We start from the raw sequence: 20,166 nt of genomic DNA, 5'->3' as shown, positions 1-20,166 counted from the left end.
TAGATATTTATTTTATGTATATTTCCTTCTCTTATTGGTTCTTTCTCCTATTAGTTTTTCTACCAATAAAATGAACCCTGGGTAATCACTTTCGTCTTCGTCAATTCTGTCAGTTTCGGAATGTAGCACTGTACAGTATCGTTCTAGCACTATTTCTGTCTAGTTCTTATCCTATATCATTATATATCATCTCTTAAAATACACATAAATAATTACATAATTTAACCTACCATTTTTATTATTACTTAAAACCATTCAACTAATATTGTGACTAATACTCAATTGTGACGTCTTTATACAAAGTCCCCTCAATAAATAAATAATCTCTATTCTAAAAAATTTTAAGTTCAAATTAATATTTTATTTTTTTAATATACATAGATACATTAAAATTTGATCATAATTATGAATACTATACTAATCCATTTTAATTTTGACAATATTTTAAAATTAATTTGTAAGCAAAAAGCATGCTTAATTGTAAAATAATTTCAATTTAATGCTTTCAAGTCGAGACTAAACCAATAAAACAAATAATTATTAAAATTTTATTAAACTCCAAGATAAATAAAATCAATTAGAGCATGTTTAAAAGACAACATAATAAATAATATTTAGATACAAATAAATAAATAAAATCTTAATTAAATATTAAACGTTAAATAATGACTTACAGCAGGGACCGACGAACACGCTGTCGTCTCGCCGAAGCAGCAACGACTCCACAGTCGTCAGGTCGCAGACAAACAGGAGCAACATTAAACACAAGGTAACAAGAAATAATTATAGTATCCCTTTCTAAAAAATTTATGAGTCTTTTGTCACACACATCATCACGCCAATAGCCTATAAAGGTACGCGTCCACAGGCCCGCATCGTACGCATCGCACGCACCGCACGCATTCCGTATGACGTCATCAGCACGCTACGCATCGCATGTAGGTATTGCTGATGACGTCATACGGAATGCGTACGATGCGGACATGTGGACGCTTACCTTAAGTAGCCACTGCTGTTGAAAAGCCTCTTCTCAAACGGAGAAGGTTTGAGCATTAATCGCCACCCTTGCTCAATGCGGGTTGGCGTGTGACTACTTATCTATGACTAACTGACAAAGGGAAATTATCTTAGGTTATGAGTTGTTCAATTTGTTCATGTAAACGTCATATAGTCGAAATCGAAGAATCAAAACAAATTGTCAAAAGACCAATATTTAATCTTATTTTCTTATTCTACAGACGACAGGCCAACTTCGAGAGCTATTAGATACGGCTTTAAGCTGGGACTTTGAGATCTTCAAGCTAGAGGAACTGACCCGTGGAAGGCCACTGGCTCACCTTGGTCTGGCGCTCATGGCAGGAAGGTTCGACATCTGCTCGGCCCTGGAGTGTGACGAGCGCACTCTGCTGCACTGGCTCACCATCGTGGAGACCAACTACCACGCTGTCAATACTTACCATAACTCCACGCATGCTGCCGATGTGCTTCAGGTAAAACTATGAACAATAATTTAGTAAATTACTGAACAGAATATTAACATAAATAGGGGTTCCCCAGGGTAGTATCTTAGGTCCAACTCTTTATAATATCATCATTATTATTTTGATCTCATTAGATTTAAACATTTTCAAGGATCACAAGACTGTAAATTGTACATACATACATACATACATACATACATACACGTATGTACAATTTACAGTCTTATGATCCTTTAATTACAGGGAATCGCATCCTGCGAATTTAAACTTGAACTACTAATCAAAATTACAAAAATGTTCAAGTTTAAATTCGCAGGATGCGATTCCCTCTAATTAAAGGACAACAAGACTGTAAATTGTATTTTAGCATAATCATAAGTGTATTCTTTGTTGGGAGTACAAAATAAAATAAAATACGTTTTCCTCCAGGCTGTAGCGTACTTCCTGGAGAAGGACAGGCTGAAGACGGTCCTGGAGCCGCTGGAAGCCGCAGCTGCCCTGCTGGCGGCGGCGGCGCACGACGTGGACCACCCGGGCACGTCGTCCGCCTTCCTGTGCAACGCGCGCCACCCGCTCGCCGTGCTCTACAACGACGTCAGCGTGCTCGAGTCGCACCACGCCGCGCTCACCTTCAAGCTCACTCTCAGTTAGTATTCTTAGAACTAGTGCTCCGATCTCAATAATTCTTTTTGTGTTGAATAGTGCATTTATCTAGAAAGGCTATAGGCTATAAAACATCACGCTATGACCAATAGGAACCCAGCAGAGCGGGTGAAACCGCGCGGAAGTAGCTAATATTAACATAAATAGGGGTTCCCCAGGGTAGTATCTTAGGTCTAACTCATTATAATATCATCATTGTGTTTTTAGCTATTTCCTAATAAAGGTAGACAATAGTACCGTCCCTATATACTTTCTAGTTCAACCATATTCGTCTACATACTCCATAAACAAACTACTTATATGATTCTGTTTTGTAGTAGGAACAGTCCATTCTTAATTATATTGCATTTAACCACAAAATACATAATAGAAGAGATGCATGTAGCTGTTATTTCTACTTAAAAATAAGTCGGGTTTTCCTTCCTGACGCTATAACTTCAGAACGCACGAACAGATTTCCACGTTGCATTCGTTGAAAAGGTTTCGTATTCCGGGAGGCTTATAGTAAAGAAAATTTAAGAGAAAAGCGGGAAAACAAAGAGGCCTTTGTTCAAATCATTGATAGCGAAACGGAGTTCGCCGGGTTTGCTAGTTTCTTTTAAAACTAACTCTTCCTTCCACAGATGATGATCGAGTGAACATCTTCAAGAACTTGGAACGCGACACGTACAAGCAGGTCCGGCACAACGTGATCGACATGATCCTCGCCACGGAGATGACGAAGCACTTCGAACATCTCGCCAAGTTCGTCAACGTCTTCTACGCCAAGTCCAGCGGCAGCAAGGAGGATAATATGCATACTGATGTGAGTTACTAAGTGGTCAAATACTCAAACGTCACTCAATTTTAGGACGCTTTCAAGAATAGTTCTGCCACAACGCATTCTTTATGAAAGACAGAGATAAAACGATATTTAAGTACAACTTAAAATTGAATAGCGTTTCAATATTCGGGCGTAAGAGATCAAAAATATTTTTACTTAATGCGAGATGACATACGAGAATGACAATGTAAACTAATTATTCTGTGCTTAGTAATAATGCTTGTTTTTTAATGAACTCTGTTAATGGAAAATGCACCATCACCATGACAAGAAAATCAGTATTAGATGTAAATACAGGTCAATTTTTATCAGAAACGAAAACTTTAGTTTTTCTTCTATAAAAAAACAAGGGGCATCATCACTTTGCCTTTATAGCCCTTTTACTAATAAAGATAAAAAAAGAAAGGCAAACATCACCTTAATGATCAAATTTGTGACGATATAAAAAATAGTAAAATCTTAAATCTAATTATCACAATTCCAGCAAGAGCCACTAGCTCTGGACACGACGGCGCTGTCACTGCCGGAGAACGTGGTGCTGGTGAAGAGGATGATGATCAAGTGCGCGGACGTGTCCAACGCGTCGCGCCCGCAGAAGTTCGCCTTCGAGTGGGCTAGGAGGTGAGACATCATATTTCGTTTCAAAAGCCATTTAATACTTTTAGATATTGGGGACCATCCATTAATTATGTCACACCGCACACGTTAACGACAAAGTGTTACTTTATGTAAAATAATTAAAGACAAGGGGATAGGAGGGGTCTTTAATTTCGTGACGTCACATTTCTATTATTATGATCTAACTGTTAAAACACGAACTTGAAACTATTATCTAAAAACTCAAAAAGTTCTAGATCTAAAATTATAAAATGTGACGTCACGAAATATGACCAATTGTGACAAGGAAGGGAGAGGGGATCAAAAATCATGAAATTCGTGTGACGTAATTTATGGATGGCCCCTTGGTACCAGAAGGTACAGATAAAAAGGTTCTAGAGTAATCTGTGAAATGACCATAAGTACAACGGACGACCAGGTAGATGTCAGGTCTGTCCCAGTCTTGAACAATCTTGGTGGTTTCGAGCTTGTATTAAAATGGGACTAATACATACGAAGGTTAAATGTGGAGCAATATATACTCGTAGATGAATTATACGTATATGTTCACCATTTCTGGCAACAACAGACTTGTTTTTGCATTATAAAAATAATACAATGGTTACATGAGGACCAATATGTAGATGTATTTGTTCACCACTTCAGGCAACAACAGACATGTTTTTGCATTATGAAAAAACAGTAAAATCATAGTCCATAATTTGAAACATCAATAAACTCTAAATTCCTTCTTAAATGTTCCAGGATCGCGGAAGAGTACTTCCTCCAAACAGACGAGGAGAAGGCCAAGGACCTGCCGGTGGTGATGCCGATGTTCGACCGCGCCACCTGCTCCATCCCGCGCTCGCAGATCGGGTTCATCGACTACATCATCATGGACATGATGGAGGCCTGGGCTGGTTAGTGTCACTTTCATTACATTTTTTTTTATCTAAATTTTTATTAGGGCTTTTTTACTAATCGGGACATGACAGTCCCATTATATGATACAAAATATATATAATTTCATTACTATTTCTAACTGATTTCTACTTGTTTTGATTCGAAACAGTCTCGAGTCGGTTGCCTTTTTCGATAGTGTCGCCATCTAGTGACAATAATTTGACAATTCTCTGTGTTTACTCTTACTAAAAATTGAAGAACTATGATGAGATGATAATAATTGAATCAATGTTTATCGTTCCAGGGTTCATCGACATGCCCGAGCTAGTGAACCACGCCCGGCAGAACCACGCGCGCTGGCACGAGCTGGACGACGCCGGCGTGACCACGCTGGCCGACGTGCGGCGCGCGCAGCGACACCTCGCGCTGCCCGCCCCCACCACCACCAACCCCCCCACCACCGGCACCACCACCACCACCACCACCGAGGAGTAGACCCTCGCCCCGGGTCCCACAGACCCAGCGACCCGCGCGGCGTCGTCCCGTGCAGGAGCGGACCGAGTATGGATGTCAACGTTATAAGTCTGAAACGGATCATAGGCAAGCTTGCCTGACGGATGAGTCCGATAATACGCTTATTTTATACTTATAATATATCCGTGTTAGAGTGGGTATCACTTAAATTATAATTGTTGATATCTACTTTTTTAAGTAGTCGTATTTATTAGGTAATATTGAATGCAAAATATTTACTGCATCGATGTATCATTGGATTTCATTAACTGTCCACAGATGGCATGGTTACCTGGCTTTGTGTGTACTTAATGTTTTAACTCGTGAGATAGAATGTTTACTAGTGATGTGTTGAACTGGCCTTTATCGTCTCTGGACTTCACCGTATCGAATACGCGAAGTCCGGAGCCCTCGTAAAGGCGCGTAATGATCTACTAATAAATAAAAGCATTTTATGACATTAATAGAAAAACAAATAAAACTATGTAATACGTTGTGCTTCTCTATAATGTCTGCTGTGATGTCGTCTGTGGATTCACTGGACAATCGGCATAATCCACTAATGTTGTATTCAAGTTGCCATATACACGGGTAGGTATGTTAGTTACATATTGTGTAATGTTATAATGTTTTACAATGTCCGTGATATAAGTGCCATATTATTGATTGGCCATGTTTCATTCGTAGCGGTGTACTATCATTTCTCACTGCATCCCATGACAGAACCTCTTCACAACATCTACATTTAGTTACTGGTAGAATATGATTCGTATGTAGCGAGGGCACGTGTTTCTTGACAACTTTATCTTATAATGTATTAGGATCTGGGATTCTATATCAATCTGAAGCCTTCACCCCCGTGCCCTCGCGACAAGAATCGCACCAAACTTTATAAATATTTCTCTACTCCTTATATTGTTATACTATTGAACAATTGGTCCATTTATACACTTGAGCTTTCAAAGAATTCCTATTTTTATAAAAAAAAACTTTTTGTAGTGCGCACTTTCGGCCTCAATCATATCAAAATTCCAAATTTTTTGAATGAAATTTGATAAAAAATGAAAACTGTTGAACAATAAATCTACGTAGATTGTTTCGTTTCATTCCTGGGGAATATTTTATAACATTTTATACTTAACAATTATAAATGTTAATGTTATTTATTAATAGATATATTAGAACACTTGAATATTTCTTTAATAAAATAATTTATTGTATTCGAATAAGGTCTAACATATATTGTATGTAATAGCGATTATTGAATGATGTATTCGTCTATATGACGCTGGTATTTAAGAGTTGTACTATAGTGGATACTACGATAGTAATGAGATCATAAATACGCTTCCTCGTGCTCAATGTCAATACATAGCGGTCTAATGTTAATGTGTTACAATACCTACTTCATATATTACGTAGTACGATTTGCTACTCCGATGTACTGTATTGATTAGGTCGCGGTGTTCAATCTCATATTATTTATGTGAACCTACCAAAACGTACATAATACGCCTACTAACAAATTCTAATGATCAAATTAGTTAATTTTTTGTTATAGTTAGCTCAATTTAATTAGATTTTAATGATTATCTAATGTTGATTTGGGATTGTCCTTCGGTGGAAATGATTTCGTCCTGTCCCAGGGTTTAACTTAGTCTCCTACTGGTTTGTACATGTTTGTGTTAATGTAGACAAATCAAGAGCTAATCCAACTGATTTCTATTTATATTGAGTTTAATGTAAGTTGGTCGTGTTTGAGGAATTATATCTATTAAGGTAACGGGGGCTGGACCCCCATATTTAAATGTGGAGAATAGATAAAATTACATTGTTGTGAATTTTATATGCGGAGACGTGTGCTATGCATAACTTGTATAAGTACCAATTAATTAATGTTAATGTAAAATGAATAAAGATTCAAAACACTTCGCGAAGAAGTGATAAATATGAACGTTTTATTTCCCACATACTACCCCGTATCTAAATCCCTGGTCTACCATTTCCTTTTCGTAGAAAATACAATCAAACTATGGTATATATCTATAATATAAAAATAAGTCGGGTTTTCCTTCCTGACGCTATAAGTAACTCCAGAACGCACGAACCGATTTCCACGGTTTTGCTTTCATTAGAAATGTCGCGGGCTCCGTGAGGTTTATAGCAACGAAAATTTAGAAAAAAATCAAGAGAAAATTTCAGGAAAACGGAAATAGGTACCATTGCTGGCGAGACGGAGTTCGCCCGATTTGTTAGTTATATATAATTCTATGGTATATATTTTACACACTTTACCGATTTCCCAAAAAGGAGTTGGGCTATATTTTTTTTATGTATGTACACCGATTACGTCGAGGTTTATGGTCCGATTTGCGTGACCCTTTTGTATTCAATAGGGTATACCTTCATACTTTCAAGTGGAATATACTTTTAAATTGGTAGGTAGTGTTGCCACCTGGTGAGCATCTGATGATGAGATCCCAGGGAAATCGAGGCCACCCATCAAATTATAAGCTCTTTATGTTTATTCTAAGAATATCATGAAACTGTTCAACCATTTGCGTGTGATGGGTTTCATTCATTTCATTTCATGTAAAATAGCTGATGATGGTAGGTACAATACAAAGTATTCCTCAGTGGTAAAGAGTTCAAAGTTTCTTTCAAAAATATACTCACATATGGATCCAGAATAGTATTTTTTGAGGCTATTACGTACTTAGATTTGCTTATAGAAGGCAAGTCTCATTAAGTTTAGATTGAGGTTTAAGATGTTTCTGATTTTCATCCCTTTGCCTTACTTTACCTTTGCTATTTACCTATTAAACGAAAAAGCAAAATATAAAAAAAATAAAACTACACACGTAAATTAAAAGAGAAAATCTCTAGTAGTTTCGAGTCACAGAGGGACTCTTCATTATGAGCAGCGTGCGCAGATGCGGCGACGTCGCATATCCTACGTAAACCGTGAAACTAGAAAACCGTGATTATTCGTTAATTTACTATCTCTCATGATAGATTATTATAAAAATAATGAAAACTACGCATAAAAAATCGACTGCACGATTGGTGCAGTGGCTGGGCAACTGGCTGCCGTGCAACGTGTAGTGGGTTCGATTCCCGCACGGAGCAACTCTTTCTGTGAACCACAATTTGTTGTTTCAGGTCTGGGTGTGAAGTGTATGTGAAATTGTATGTTTGTAAACGCACCCACGACACAGGAGAAAATCCCAATGTTTAAAAAAAAAAACTTCCTTAAAGTAAAAACAAAAAATAACTATTATTAATTGTACTGCCTGTATCAACCCACTGATAGTTTAGAAGTCGGTCCATATCTGTCTGGCAAGAATCAAGACCCAGTTGACATAAAACCCCCGGCTGACGAAAAAACTGGGTTTTCACTGAAAACTCTAAAGTTTTGCAGGAACCGATTCGAAACGAGCAGACGGATCACCTGATGGTAAGCAATCGCCGCCCCCATGGACACCCGAAACACCAGAGGCGTTACAAGTTGCCGGCCTTTTAGGGTTAGTAATTTCGAGGGCTGGGCTCGCTGTCATTGCAGCGGTAAGTCCCCTCTTTGAGGAGTGGCTAGAGAGGCGCCATGGCGTCCTCACCTACCGCCTGACGCAGGTGCTTACCGGACATGGGAGTTTCGGTAGGTTCCTGTTTTTGATTGGGCGGGAGGAAACGCCCGGGTGTCATCACTGCGAAGACCGCCCGGAGGACACGGTGGAACACACGATTGCGGTCTGCCCTGCGTGGGCTGAACACCGCCGTGCCCTCAGGGAAGTGATCGGCGACGGCGACCTCTCGCGTCCGGCTTTGGTTCAGGCCATGGTGCGGAGCGAGGGGGACTGGGATGCCGTCTCCTCCTTCTGCGAAGCAGTCATGCTAGCTAAGGAGGAGGCGGGACGCGTGAGGAACGAACTTCCTCACGCCCCAGCCGACGCGAAAGACACTCCGGGCGTCGGGGATCGCGTGACGATCTCCGGCCACCGTAAGTGCGGGTCTGCGGACGGCGAGCAAGGGTAGCTCGCCGCCCGACCAGAACCAGACCCGTGCGTGCGACGCGTTGCGTTCCGCGCGCGCCTCAAAGAGCCATCAGACCACCACAGATGGGGCCCAGTAGGGCTGATGCTTAATCCGGAGCTGCGGACTACCTAGCGGGTTTACCGGGGCTCCGGCTCGACAAGCAGGAGTAGGAACGGGGTGGTTTTTAGTCAGTAAGAGTCTGACACTCCCTCTCGCTTTGCCCTGGCGAGAGAAGTCAATGGATGATTTTCCCCCTTAATAAAAAAAAAAAAAAAACCGTTAGTAATTTAAGGGTTGTTGGGCAAACGGTGATTGGGAAGATTGTTCACAATCTTGGATTGATTGATTGAGCTTCCGGTAAAAGCCTCCGGCGTCTAAATAATCTTAGAGAGTACATAATTCGGATAAAGTCACATTGGTGGCATGCATGAGAAGCGGGCATCTTAAACCCCCGGGCCACCACGACATCTTATGTTTTATTATTTTTTTATAATGTCACGCCTTTTATTCCCGAAGGGGTAGGCAGAGGTGCACATTATGGCACATAATGCCAATGTACACCCACATTTCACAATTTATGTTGTAAGTCCCATGTAATATGGGATGGTGTGCCTATTGCCGTATACCGGCCGGCACATTTTCAGACTCCGTGCTACCACTGAGAAATTTTCGAAAAACCGAAAAACCCCAGTAATACTTCGCCCGACCCGGGAATCGAACCCGAGACCCCTTGCCCGGCAGTCGCACTTGCAACCACTCAGCCAACAAGGCAGTCCTCTTCTTACGTTTTACAGGTGATATAAAAAAGTAAATAAAAGAAGAAAATGTCCATAAAACATTTTATTATAAACAATAATTATTAAAAAAAACATATTTCATATAACTTAATACAATTGCAACATTGCGGTATTATAAATGCAATTTCCTTACACTTCCGCTCACGTTTAACTTTTTTTTAAGGACGTGACGTCACTGGTAACTTTTTTACTACGTCGAACAAAAAAGTTAGCAGTGCACCGTCACATAACAGCAAATAATATATTAACTTTGAGACAAAAACGTGAAATTCTGTACAATATTATATATTTGAAGTTCATCCAAGTAACCATTTATTAAACCTAATTTAAAATGTATACAAAATCAGATATTCGATACAAAAAGCTGGAATGGAAGTCTGCATTAAAGTAAATAAAATAATAGACAGTATGACGCGAGTAATACTATCAAAATTCGTGCAAAATTAAGTTTTGACCAAACAAATGATACGATTTACAACAAATAATTACACATTTAACAATTAAAAATGTCAATTCCGGTAATAATAATAATTAGTGAAATATTGAAATAAAATTCTGCCACATTAAATTTAAGCGAAAAGGAAATTTATTTGGTCAAAAACCGAGATAACATAGTTGATATAATATTAAGAACTACAATTAATTAGTTCCACCCTGTACATGAAATGGATTTGGGGCCGTGACCTCGAAGAAACCGAACCAAGACACATTCGAAGGACTTTGTACCTAAAAATATGTAGGTTTTGGTGTATTTTTGATTGGTTCTGCTCACTTCCCCGAGTTCACAGCCCAGAAAGTGCAAAAGTACGTGTTTTCTTTCGCGAACTATCTAACTGAACACATCAAACTATCACCACCCGAATAATTACCCTCTTCATTAAAAACATTCCAAGTCATTCTATAAAAGGTAAGTACTAATCTTCCGTAGACAAAAACATGCTTGCTATAAAATCTTTTCAATAATTAGTATAACATTGTTCAGCCATAAGGTTCATTTCGGCGTGACACTACGTCAGGTACTTGCACGCGCTTTGAAAAGAAGTTTCGCTAGAGATTCCTTGTTTTACAGAGTTATAATAACTACAGTACCCACGCAACGTGTATGTATTTACAAAGACTTTTACAGACAAGTTTTTCAGCAGTCGGTAGTTAGAAAACCAAGCTAGAGTAACACTCTTACCGCCGTACTCAATGTGATTTACGGCCAATTACAATAACCTATTTGTCTGCATATTTGCTTTCTAGAGATACAATTTTGATTTGTTATTGAAATTGGCCAATAATGGTTACTTAACCCAGTCCCTAACAATAGGATAGTAAAGTATGAAAATTAAAAATGTAATTAGTCCGTCAGTTAGATAATTCAAAAATTTTAGACACGATTTTTGTCTGTCATATAGGGTTACAATATTTAGATAAAATGGAGTTATGTTTATGATTGAGAGGTTGTTACGTTACTTTTACTTATAAAATGTAGAAGATCATAACGTCACACGATATTTTAAATCTACGTACTGACAACAGTGTTTAATTTTGTAAGAAAACATGAAATCCTGTCTAATATTTTAAAATAACCTATAAGACGGACATTAAGAAAACATAGTATACTATCCTATTGCTTTCGTAACAAAATCGTTACTAAGGAATAGTTTAAGTAAACATTAAATATCTCTCGAGTACGGCAGTTACTTAGTTTCTTTAGAAAACAGTTCCTCATATCCTATGTTTAATGCATGTACACTATTAATATACAGTCGAAGTATTATTCTCTCATATATGTTCACAATAAAAGCTTCAGTACCCACTACAGTTAAGTGTACAGCCTTGCCAATACCGTGTTATTATAAATATAAAATCGAACAAAACGAACCAACTAATAGCAGTCGAAAGTGCTTTACAAATATCTTTTTACAACATCGCTTTAAATTTAAAACAGTTTTAAAACTGACAGAATTGGAACTTAAAACGGGTTATTTACCAAGTTTCATCCGTGATCATGGCGCTTGCAACAGTGCCAAAATATCGAAAACTCAGAGAACTAGAAAAACATGGTAAATATCCCGTTTTAAGTTCCAATTCTAGTGTTAACACAGTTTTATATAATTATAGACTCATTATATTGAATACACTTTATAGAATTACGTTGTATAAATTTTATTACATTACCATAACACCCAACGACACGGTAGGTACATATATTATATCATACAGTGTTCTAATTACACATTAAAGTTACAATTTACATTTTTAAAGGAGAACTATACATTCGACACGGGATTATTGTCGATTATCGAAAGTGTTCTTTATATAGACAGAAATAACGTAGAAATCAAACATTTATTTGAACACCAATTAAAAATATTTTGATCATACACAAGTTTAGCGACAATATATATGTTATCCAGCACGTTTAATCCAATTTCTTTTTACACACAAGTACTGTTAGATATTTAGCGTATAACAGGCGGACACGACGTTTGCTCTCTGTCTAACGCACAGCTGACGTATAGCGTTATCTCTCTCGTCTCAGACAATTGATAGTAAAAAAGAATCTCAATTCGAACTGCTAAGCCCGAGTCTGTTTTCAAACTAAAAATGTTCCAGCAGTTTCGTGTGAAAGCCAGACTGGGCACCGAGATCGCGAAGAAAATTAACGGAGTATAATGAAACGGGAATCGTAAACTCCACCCTGAATATAACCTTTAACATTACATAACACCTATATAACGTCTAGAAGCACTACACTTCGTTATGAATAGTTCTCAGTACCGACAAGGGGATAGCAAGAGTCAGGCGTGTGACTGAGAAGTATAGATTATTCGAAGGTACTTGTAGTAGTGCGTGTACGTGTTGTTGCTCGGTCACCCGCGACGTGTTGCGCGCCGGTGCCGCTAGATGGCGATGGGTTTGTCGCGGCACTGCTCTACCACGTAGCTGGTGAACCGCTTCAGGAATTTGGGATACTCGCGCTTGTATACTGCGCGGAGCACGCCCGCCGGGGCCCAGCCGCCTGGGTTTACTAGAATGAAAAAAGGTTAATTAGTAACTTAAGAACATAGATTTATTTATTACTCATTGAGTTTTTTTTTATTAGTTTAACGTTGCCCCACGCTAAGATTTTCTCCTGTGTCGTGGGTGCGTTTACAAACATAGAAGTTCATATACACATGACACCCAGACCCGAAACAATTTGTGGATCACACAAAGAATTGCTTCATGCGGGAATCGAACCCGCTACACATTACACGGCGACAGTTACCCAGCCATCGCGCCCACCAGTAGCCAACAATAGGCAATTCAAAACAAGGAGTTTCAAAACTTTCAATTAGCCGTTTCTGACTGCTACTGAATGTGATAATAGAGAGATAATATATAATAAGTGTGTACCAGTGCTGCAGTATGCGATGCTGGTGGTGATGTTGTCCCGGGTGGGAGTCTCCCCGGCCGGGTACGTCGTGTGGCACGCCAGGCACACCGTCACGAACAGACGGATACACGCGCCGTTGTTCGCCTGGAAGGAAAATTATTATTGTATTGTATTCTTCAAATATTATTATCAGTAAAGGTATATAATAAGAATGTAACTGAAATATATATTTCCTATTGACAGAAGAAAACTATAAATAGTAAAATAACTTTGTAAACTATAAACAAAAAGTTTTACGACAGACGTCTGTTGTCTCTGTGAGCAGGCGGGACCAATCTTTTAAAGAACAGTCTTTAAAAATAGTCAATGTTGGCTAGATTGACTTTAGGATTATCGAATGAAGTTCGTTCATACTTTTCTATATAATTAAAGATCAAATACTATCTGCCGCACTCAGAGACATTTAATGATTACTTTAACTATTCCTTAGTAACAATTACAATTGCTAAAGACTGGATTATGTAGCCATTAAATGACTCTCGGTAGTAAATCTTCTTTCATCCTTCATTAAAAAGCATTTCACAGTCATCATGTGAAATAATTGCTATGTACTACACCAAACTAGCTATATTTTAGTTACAATACATCATGTACTAACCGGATAATCAGCGTTGGTGGTGGAATGGTTGGTGACGGCGTACGTGTTCTCGCTGGCCTGCCGCACGTGCGACCAGAACAGCGTAATTAAAATAAACAATATAGTATACTAACCGGATAATCAGCGTTGGTGGTGGAATGGTTGGTGACGGCGTACGTGTTCTCGCTGGCCTGCCGCACGTGCGACCAGAACAGCGTAATTAAAATAAACAATATAATACTAACCGGATAATCAGCGTTGGTGGTGGAATGGTTGGTGACGGCGTACGTGTTCTCGCTGGCCTGCCGCACGTGCGACCAGAACAGCGTAATTAAAATAAACAATATAATACTAACCGGATAATCAGCGTTGGTGGTGGAATGGTTGGTGACGGCGTACGTGTTCTCGCTGGCCTGCCGCACGTGCGACCAGAACAGCGTAATTAAAATAAACAATATAATACTAACCGGATAATCAGCGTTGGTGGTGGAATGGTTGGTGACGGCGTACGTGTTCTCGCTGGCCTGCCGCACGTGCGACCAGAACAGCGTAATTAAAATAAACAATATAATACTAACCGGATAATCAGCGTTGGTGGTGGAATGGTTGGTGACGGCGTACGTGTTCTCGCTGGCCTGCCGCACGTGCGACCAGAACAGCGTAATTAAAATAAACAATATAATACTAACCGGATAATCAGCGTTGGTGGTGGAATGGTTGGTGACGGCGTACGTGTTCTCGCTGGCCTGCCGCACGTGCGACCAGAACAGCGTAATTAAAATAAACAATATAATACTAACCGGATAATCAGCGTTGGTGGTGGAATGGTTGGTGACGGCGTACGTGTTCTCGCTGGCCTGCCGCACGTGCGACCAGAACAGCGTAATTAAAATAAACAATATAATACTAACCGGATAATCAGCGTTGGTGGTGGAATGGTTGGTGACGGCGTACGTGTTCTCGCTGGCCTGCCGCACGTGCGACCAGAACAGCGCGTCCCGCTGCGACGCCGGCCAGATGCGCTTGAACGTCTGGTGGAACACCAGCGAGTCGGACGCTATCTCCTCCACTATCGTCATCGTTTCCAGGGTAGCTGGAATGGGGATATTGGTAATTAGATATTGTTCTGTCTTCTCTAACATCGTACTTTAGTAAAAAGAAACTTGCTTCGTTATTGTGTTTGTTATTGTTGTTGTCCCAGGATCGAGGATAGTTTTTGAAAATTACTACGTAGTATAAAATACGCTTTCTCTGTCCCTATGTCCCTTTGTACGCTTAAATCTTTAAAACTACGCAACGGATTTTGATGTGGTTTTTTTAATAGATATTATATAACCATTGCACCCATGAGAACCTGATGGGATGGGTTGCTAGTATTTAATAATAGCAAAACATAACACAACCCACTCGAAAATCAGCGTACGTAAACTTACGAATCACACAACTAGTAGGGTTTATAAACCATACGTCAGAGTCACAATCGTCAAAGAATCACCTATTCAGAAGTATATTCAGGAGAGAGAAAGAGACAAACAAACACAACACTCACTCTCCCACTCATATCGGTAGCGCGGGTTGAAGAAGTAGTGGCACATCTCGCGCGCAGTGACGCCGCGCACCTTGTGCATCGCCTTCAGCGGGTCCGTCACCATGCCGTCCACCTCCATCTCCCTGGAAGGCCAGCATCATGGTAAATTAAAATGTATAATAAATTGTACATATAACTTATCACTATTCATGCATCACCCATGAACCACGGTGCAAAGCCACATGCATAGCCAACATTCCTATTTACGATACATAATATCATTTTTATGAAGATGAAGAGTAAATGCAATAAAATGGGGTAATCAAGGGATGATCCCTAGATGGTAAGCAATCATCGTGACCCATGGAAAAACACAAAACCAAAGGACAATAAATAAATAAAAAAAACATAAGATAAAAAAGCTAACTCGCTAAAGCTACATTCTGACGTGTAGACGTTCAAGATTTTACCAGGAGTGTAAGAAAGAAATGAAAGAAAGAGAAAGAAAATAAGTTTATTTGGCACAGGCCGCAAAACACACAACATAACAAATCATCATAAAAAGAACCAGATGTACATGCATAAAAAAAATATAATACAAAAACAAAAAAGTTTACATTATATGTCCCACGGATGCACCAAATAGGTTCAGTTCAAAATATATATTTTTTTTATAACGTCACGCCTTTAATCCCCGAAGGAGTAGGCAGAGGTGCACATTATGGCACATAATGCCAATGTACACCCACATTTCACAATTTATGTTGTAAGTTCAGTTCAAAATAACAATGCGTAATGCCAAGCAAAGCGGTACAAACACAAGGAGCCACATACCCACTGCGAGTAACAGTTTCCACGTACCTCCTGTACATCCTCATGTCGCCCTCCTCAGCGAACAACTGCCATCCTATCTCACCGCCCACGCCTTCGAACGCGGCTTGGATCTGTTCCGTCGATATCCTGTCGATCTGGAAACCAAGAAATTATTTATTAAATTTAGTTTTCATACTGACACTAGAATTCTGACTACCAGTTCATTTAGTTCTAGGGTTTGTTCGAAGAATTAATTTGGTATTTCTATTGTTAAGATCAAAATCCTAAGGGTGCTCTTCTACCAGAAATGTGCTATGCTACGTTGCTGTGGATGCGTTTGGCTTTCACCAATCATATTCGTTAGTACGCATAACATAATACTGGTGGAAACGAACACAGCTAAGCTATCGAGCTGCGCATCTTTCTCGCACATAATATGTAGCTTAGTATCAGAGAAAACGGTCACATAATTTCACAGCTTAGCTATTACATCTTCGTAGCATAGCTACATAGCAATCATCCTGATTCTATGAATATTGTTCTATTCACAGCCATTATAATTTTGATGACAAACCACCTTGCTACAGGCCTTTTAAAAACAAAAAGACAGTGAAATAACTCTTCATTACAAGCACCACTAACAAAACACATACATAACAATACATCAGCGTTAATTATACACCCATCACCTGTTATGTCATTAGAAGAGATAAACGAACCGTTTCCCCCCAGGCCATTAACCTAGTATTTGAATACCGCGGTATTTTCATCATAAACGTCTGACCTCTAGTCGTTTGGCTGGCATTAAGTTTTGGGGCATCACCTAAATGGAACAGACTTGAAAAGGCTTGATCCAGATAATCCTACAATAATCCCGTCGGTTCATGTAATGCCGAGTAAGCCGATGACTTTCAGTGGTTAGACAAACGATTGGAAGGAACACTGAATAGATGAGTCACTATGTAGCAGTAATACTTTATGTTAGTGATGACTTATAGCACGTAAACCAGGTGGATTTTAAGGGAGAATTTTCAACTTATATGACTAATGAATATTCGAATAACTAAATGGAGTCATGAGAGTTACAGTGAGTCTTACAAGGTATTATTCCAATCCTTCCTTGTAATACAGTCCAACAGCTAATAAGTATATCTAACATAGACATCGAGTCATTATATCAGATACATTCGTAAGAAGAACTATAAAGTATAAACACTACTAGACTGGTAGCCATGCACTATTTTCTCTGTCTGCTTCATAGGAATCTCGCTTAAGATATAATTAAATGCTGAAAGTTTTGCTCACCTCAGGCCACAAAGGATGTACAGTGAGTCTGTTGTCAATGGCCGGCGGCGGCAGCTCGACCTGGTCCCTGGTGTGGACGCTAGGTGGCACCACGCGCGCACACCGCTCCTCCTCCATCTTGTCGAACCCTGTCTCCACTGCATCGTAGAACTCGTCATCTGGCAGTGTGGAGTGAGGACCCTCCTGCGAACAAAGGACAAAGATTGATCAGCAAAAATTTCTACAAACGAGTACTTGGGTAAATTTCGATACCGATATATTTTTACTGCGGAGAAAAGGATGGTGATTAAGACTTTGACTGCCAATAGAAAACTGTTGAAGGCAAATCCTCTGCTAACGTCGGTCACCGGTGACCACCGTGGCGTTTAAAGTATTAAGGTCTTCATTTCATAAGTTCTAGAAGGTGCTGTCTTCAACATGGTCTCCATATATGGCTAAACAAATCATCCATCTATGATGCATACTCATATAACTAACCCGCTCTAAACAGTGTTTTTAGTCTTTTTAGTTAGTCTCCATCAAAACGACCAACAAACGTGTTCCTAACTTCTATATCCTATCCACATTTGCACAGACAATATTTAGATGTCCAATTACTTCCCAGTTGTAATTACACAAAGTTATTTGAGACTAATGCATGCATTAGTGCATCTTATAATTAGAGAGAGCTTGTTTCGAATACCTTTATACTGCAATGCAATTCAGTGTAGTTTTCTCATTTAAATGAGATAGGTTGGATTTATATCTGTATTAGACTTATTTTATAGCTGCAACGCAATTAAAGAGTAACGATGGAGTTTCTTGCTCGTTCTTTTCCATTCGAAGTTACACTTTGGAACGAGCACCTAGCTTCACTGACAGACAGACTGATGGACAATTCAATTTGATATTTCAAAAGTGCCTAATTAAGGATTAATTGAAATAAATGCTTTGAGTTTGACTTTGCTTTGATTGCTAACCGCCACATTCAGAGTCGTATAATGATTACTTAACCCAGTTTTTAGCGATTGTTTTCGGAACAAAATCGTTACTAAGGAATAGTATTAAATGTCTCTGAGTACAGGAGTTAGACTCTAGTGAACTACTCAATCGTTTTAAAAACACAAAACTACACACTAAAGTAGGGTATATTGTCTCTAGATAATATTATTCCACGTCGCACCGACCTACATACACACAGACATGAGGACGCGTTACTAAATGAAATTTCGTTGATTGCGCGATCCACGTGATGGCTCGCCTCGCATAATTATTAGTTACTACGTCCAACTGTCAAGCCCAAGGGTACTCACGAAGCAGGAAAAGTAGACACTCACGTTATTATCTTAGCTAATAAAGAAAGTGTTTTGTGAAGATAATGTGTTTATATGTATTTCTATTTGATATGGGATTGTATTTTATACGTTGTATCAGCACTTGGTATACAAGTCTTTCCTAAAACATGATGTCTACAAAACTATCTCTAGTGTTTGTTCTGGTGTCACTCACATTCATTTGAATTAGGGGCCTAATTTTAGATGTGATTGAAATGTAGTATGGTAATAAAGAAGCAAATACAAAGTGGAGATGTCATAACTGGATTTCCCTTTAACATAATGCGTGACAGTTTACGAGAAGCGCTACTACAAAAACGTTGCCAATTGCCCACATTTTAATGAGCCTCTTTCTGAGCGCTTATAACTTATCTGCACCTTTTTACTTATAATAGGCAGGGCCAATTTTTCTGTCACATTGCACAATCACATTATGGCATCTCCTCCTTATACTTGCTTCATGATGGTAACATATGGAGATAGAGTCTAGTTTAGTCTTGCAAGTCTTATCTAAATTATTATGAATTATGACTAACCTTACTTAAAGCACAACAGAACATACAGTGCAAGCGCTACAGCAGAGATATCCCTTGCAATTGTCCACCAGTTTCCCAAAAACATTTGGCATTTTACACATGACAGGGTCACATGATTGTTTTGGCATTTGATATCAGTATGGTCATGCAAACCATCTATTTGTCTGTATATGATACCATCTAAAGCAATCACCGTGTTCAGCAGAGCGGTTAAGCACCGAACAGAATGCTCACATCATGAAATCATGCGTGAAGGTCATCTGTGACCACTTTTGGTCATGTTCAACTGAATTGTATCAATATCACCACAATATACTGCTGATCAAATTATGATCTTATGTTTATTGCACTAAAATACATAATCCTTTATCAAATGTAGTGGAAATATTTGATATATTTCGATTTCATTACTGTAACTACTGAGTAAGGCAACTGTATCGAAGGCGGTAAGATATAAATACTATGGAGTTCTCGGTACTGTTTAGTACACATGGGCCCAAAATACCATCGGATAAACAGTTACGTTCCAATGAAGTAAATCAATAACAACGCATTGCTTGTTCGAATAACATTTCCACTATTTTCAGTGTTTGGAAGACTTTAAAATAATTTATTTTCTGCTTATGTATGAACACCGCATCTCCTGAAGTCCCTTAATTCAAAGTCAAAGTCAAAATTATTTGTTTCAAATAGACCAGGAAGGCACTTTTGAACGTCAAAGCAAATATAATAATGTTAAAAATGTCTGTCTGTCGGTCAGTCCTCTAGTGAAGCTATTTGCTCGTTCCAAGGTGTAAATTGCTATGGAGAAGAACGAGCAAGAAACTCCATACTTTTACTCTATACGGTTACTCTTTT

General features: G+C 38.9%; 3 protein-coding genes across 14 annotated transcripts in view; 1 reads left to right on the top strand and 2 right to left on the bottom strand.

Moving 5' to 3' along the window:
* Window positions 1-6,928, top strand: part of LOC118265840 (high affinity cAMP-specific and IBMX-insensitive 3',5'-cyclic phosphodiesterase 8) — a 232,215-nt gene extending 225,287 nt beyond the window's left edge. For all 11 annotated transcript variants that reach the window (XM_050695001.1, XM_050695003.1, XM_050695002.1 and 8 more), the window contains 7 exons: window positions 677-769; window positions 1,239-1,490; window positions 1,911-2,127; window positions 2,768-2,949; window positions 3,452-3,588; window positions 4,330-4,484; window positions 4,772-6,928. In XM_050695001.1, the coding sequence (XP_050550958.1) occupies window positions 677-769; window positions 1,239-1,490; window positions 1,911-2,127; window positions 2,768-2,949; window positions 3,452-3,588; window positions 4,330-4,484; window positions 4,772-4,962 (1,227 nt within the window). In that variant the 3' untranslated portion in view covers window positions 4,963-6,928. The remainder of the gene's footprint in view (window positions 1-676; window positions 770-1,238; window positions 1,491-1,910; window positions 2,128-2,767; window positions 2,950-3,451; window positions 3,589-4,329; window positions 4,485-4,771) is intronic.
* Window positions 1-20,166, bottom strand: part of LOC118266055 (sorting nexin-2) — a 482,399-nt gene that overhangs the window by 344,204 nt on the left and 118,029 nt on the right. The window lies entirely within an intron of this gene.
* The window catches only part of LOC118266011 (ceramide transfer protein), a 45,347-nt gene continuing 35,018 nt past the window's right edge, over window positions 9,838-20,166 (bottom strand). For both annotated transcript variants that reach the window (XM_050695018.1, XM_050695019.1), the window contains 6 exons: window positions 17,460-17,642; window positions 16,203-16,309; window positions 15,363-15,484; window positions 14,725-14,906; window positions 13,197-13,320; window positions 9,838-12,828 (listed from right to left, as the gene is read on the bottom strand). In XM_050695018.1, coding sequence (XP_050550975.1) covers window positions 12,701-12,828; window positions 13,197-13,320; window positions 14,725-14,906; window positions 15,363-15,484; window positions 16,203-16,309; window positions 17,460-17,642 — 846 coding nt within the window. In that variant the 3' untranslated portion in view covers window positions 9,838-12,700. The remainder of the gene's footprint in view (window positions 12,829-13,196; window positions 13,321-14,724; window positions 14,907-15,362; window positions 15,485-16,202; window positions 16,310-17,459; window positions 17,643-20,166) is intronic.

This window comes from Spodoptera frugiperda, chromosome 7, assembly GCF_023101765.2.
Source record: "Spodoptera frugiperda isolate SF20-4 chromosome 7, AGI-APGP_CSIRO_Sfru_2.0, whole genome shotgun sequence".
NCBI lineage: Eukaryota > Metazoa > Arthropoda > Insecta > Lepidoptera > Noctuidae > Spodoptera > Spodoptera frugiperda.
Note: the sequence above shows the minus strand (reverse complement) of the source record. Positions and strands in the feature narration are given on the sequence as shown.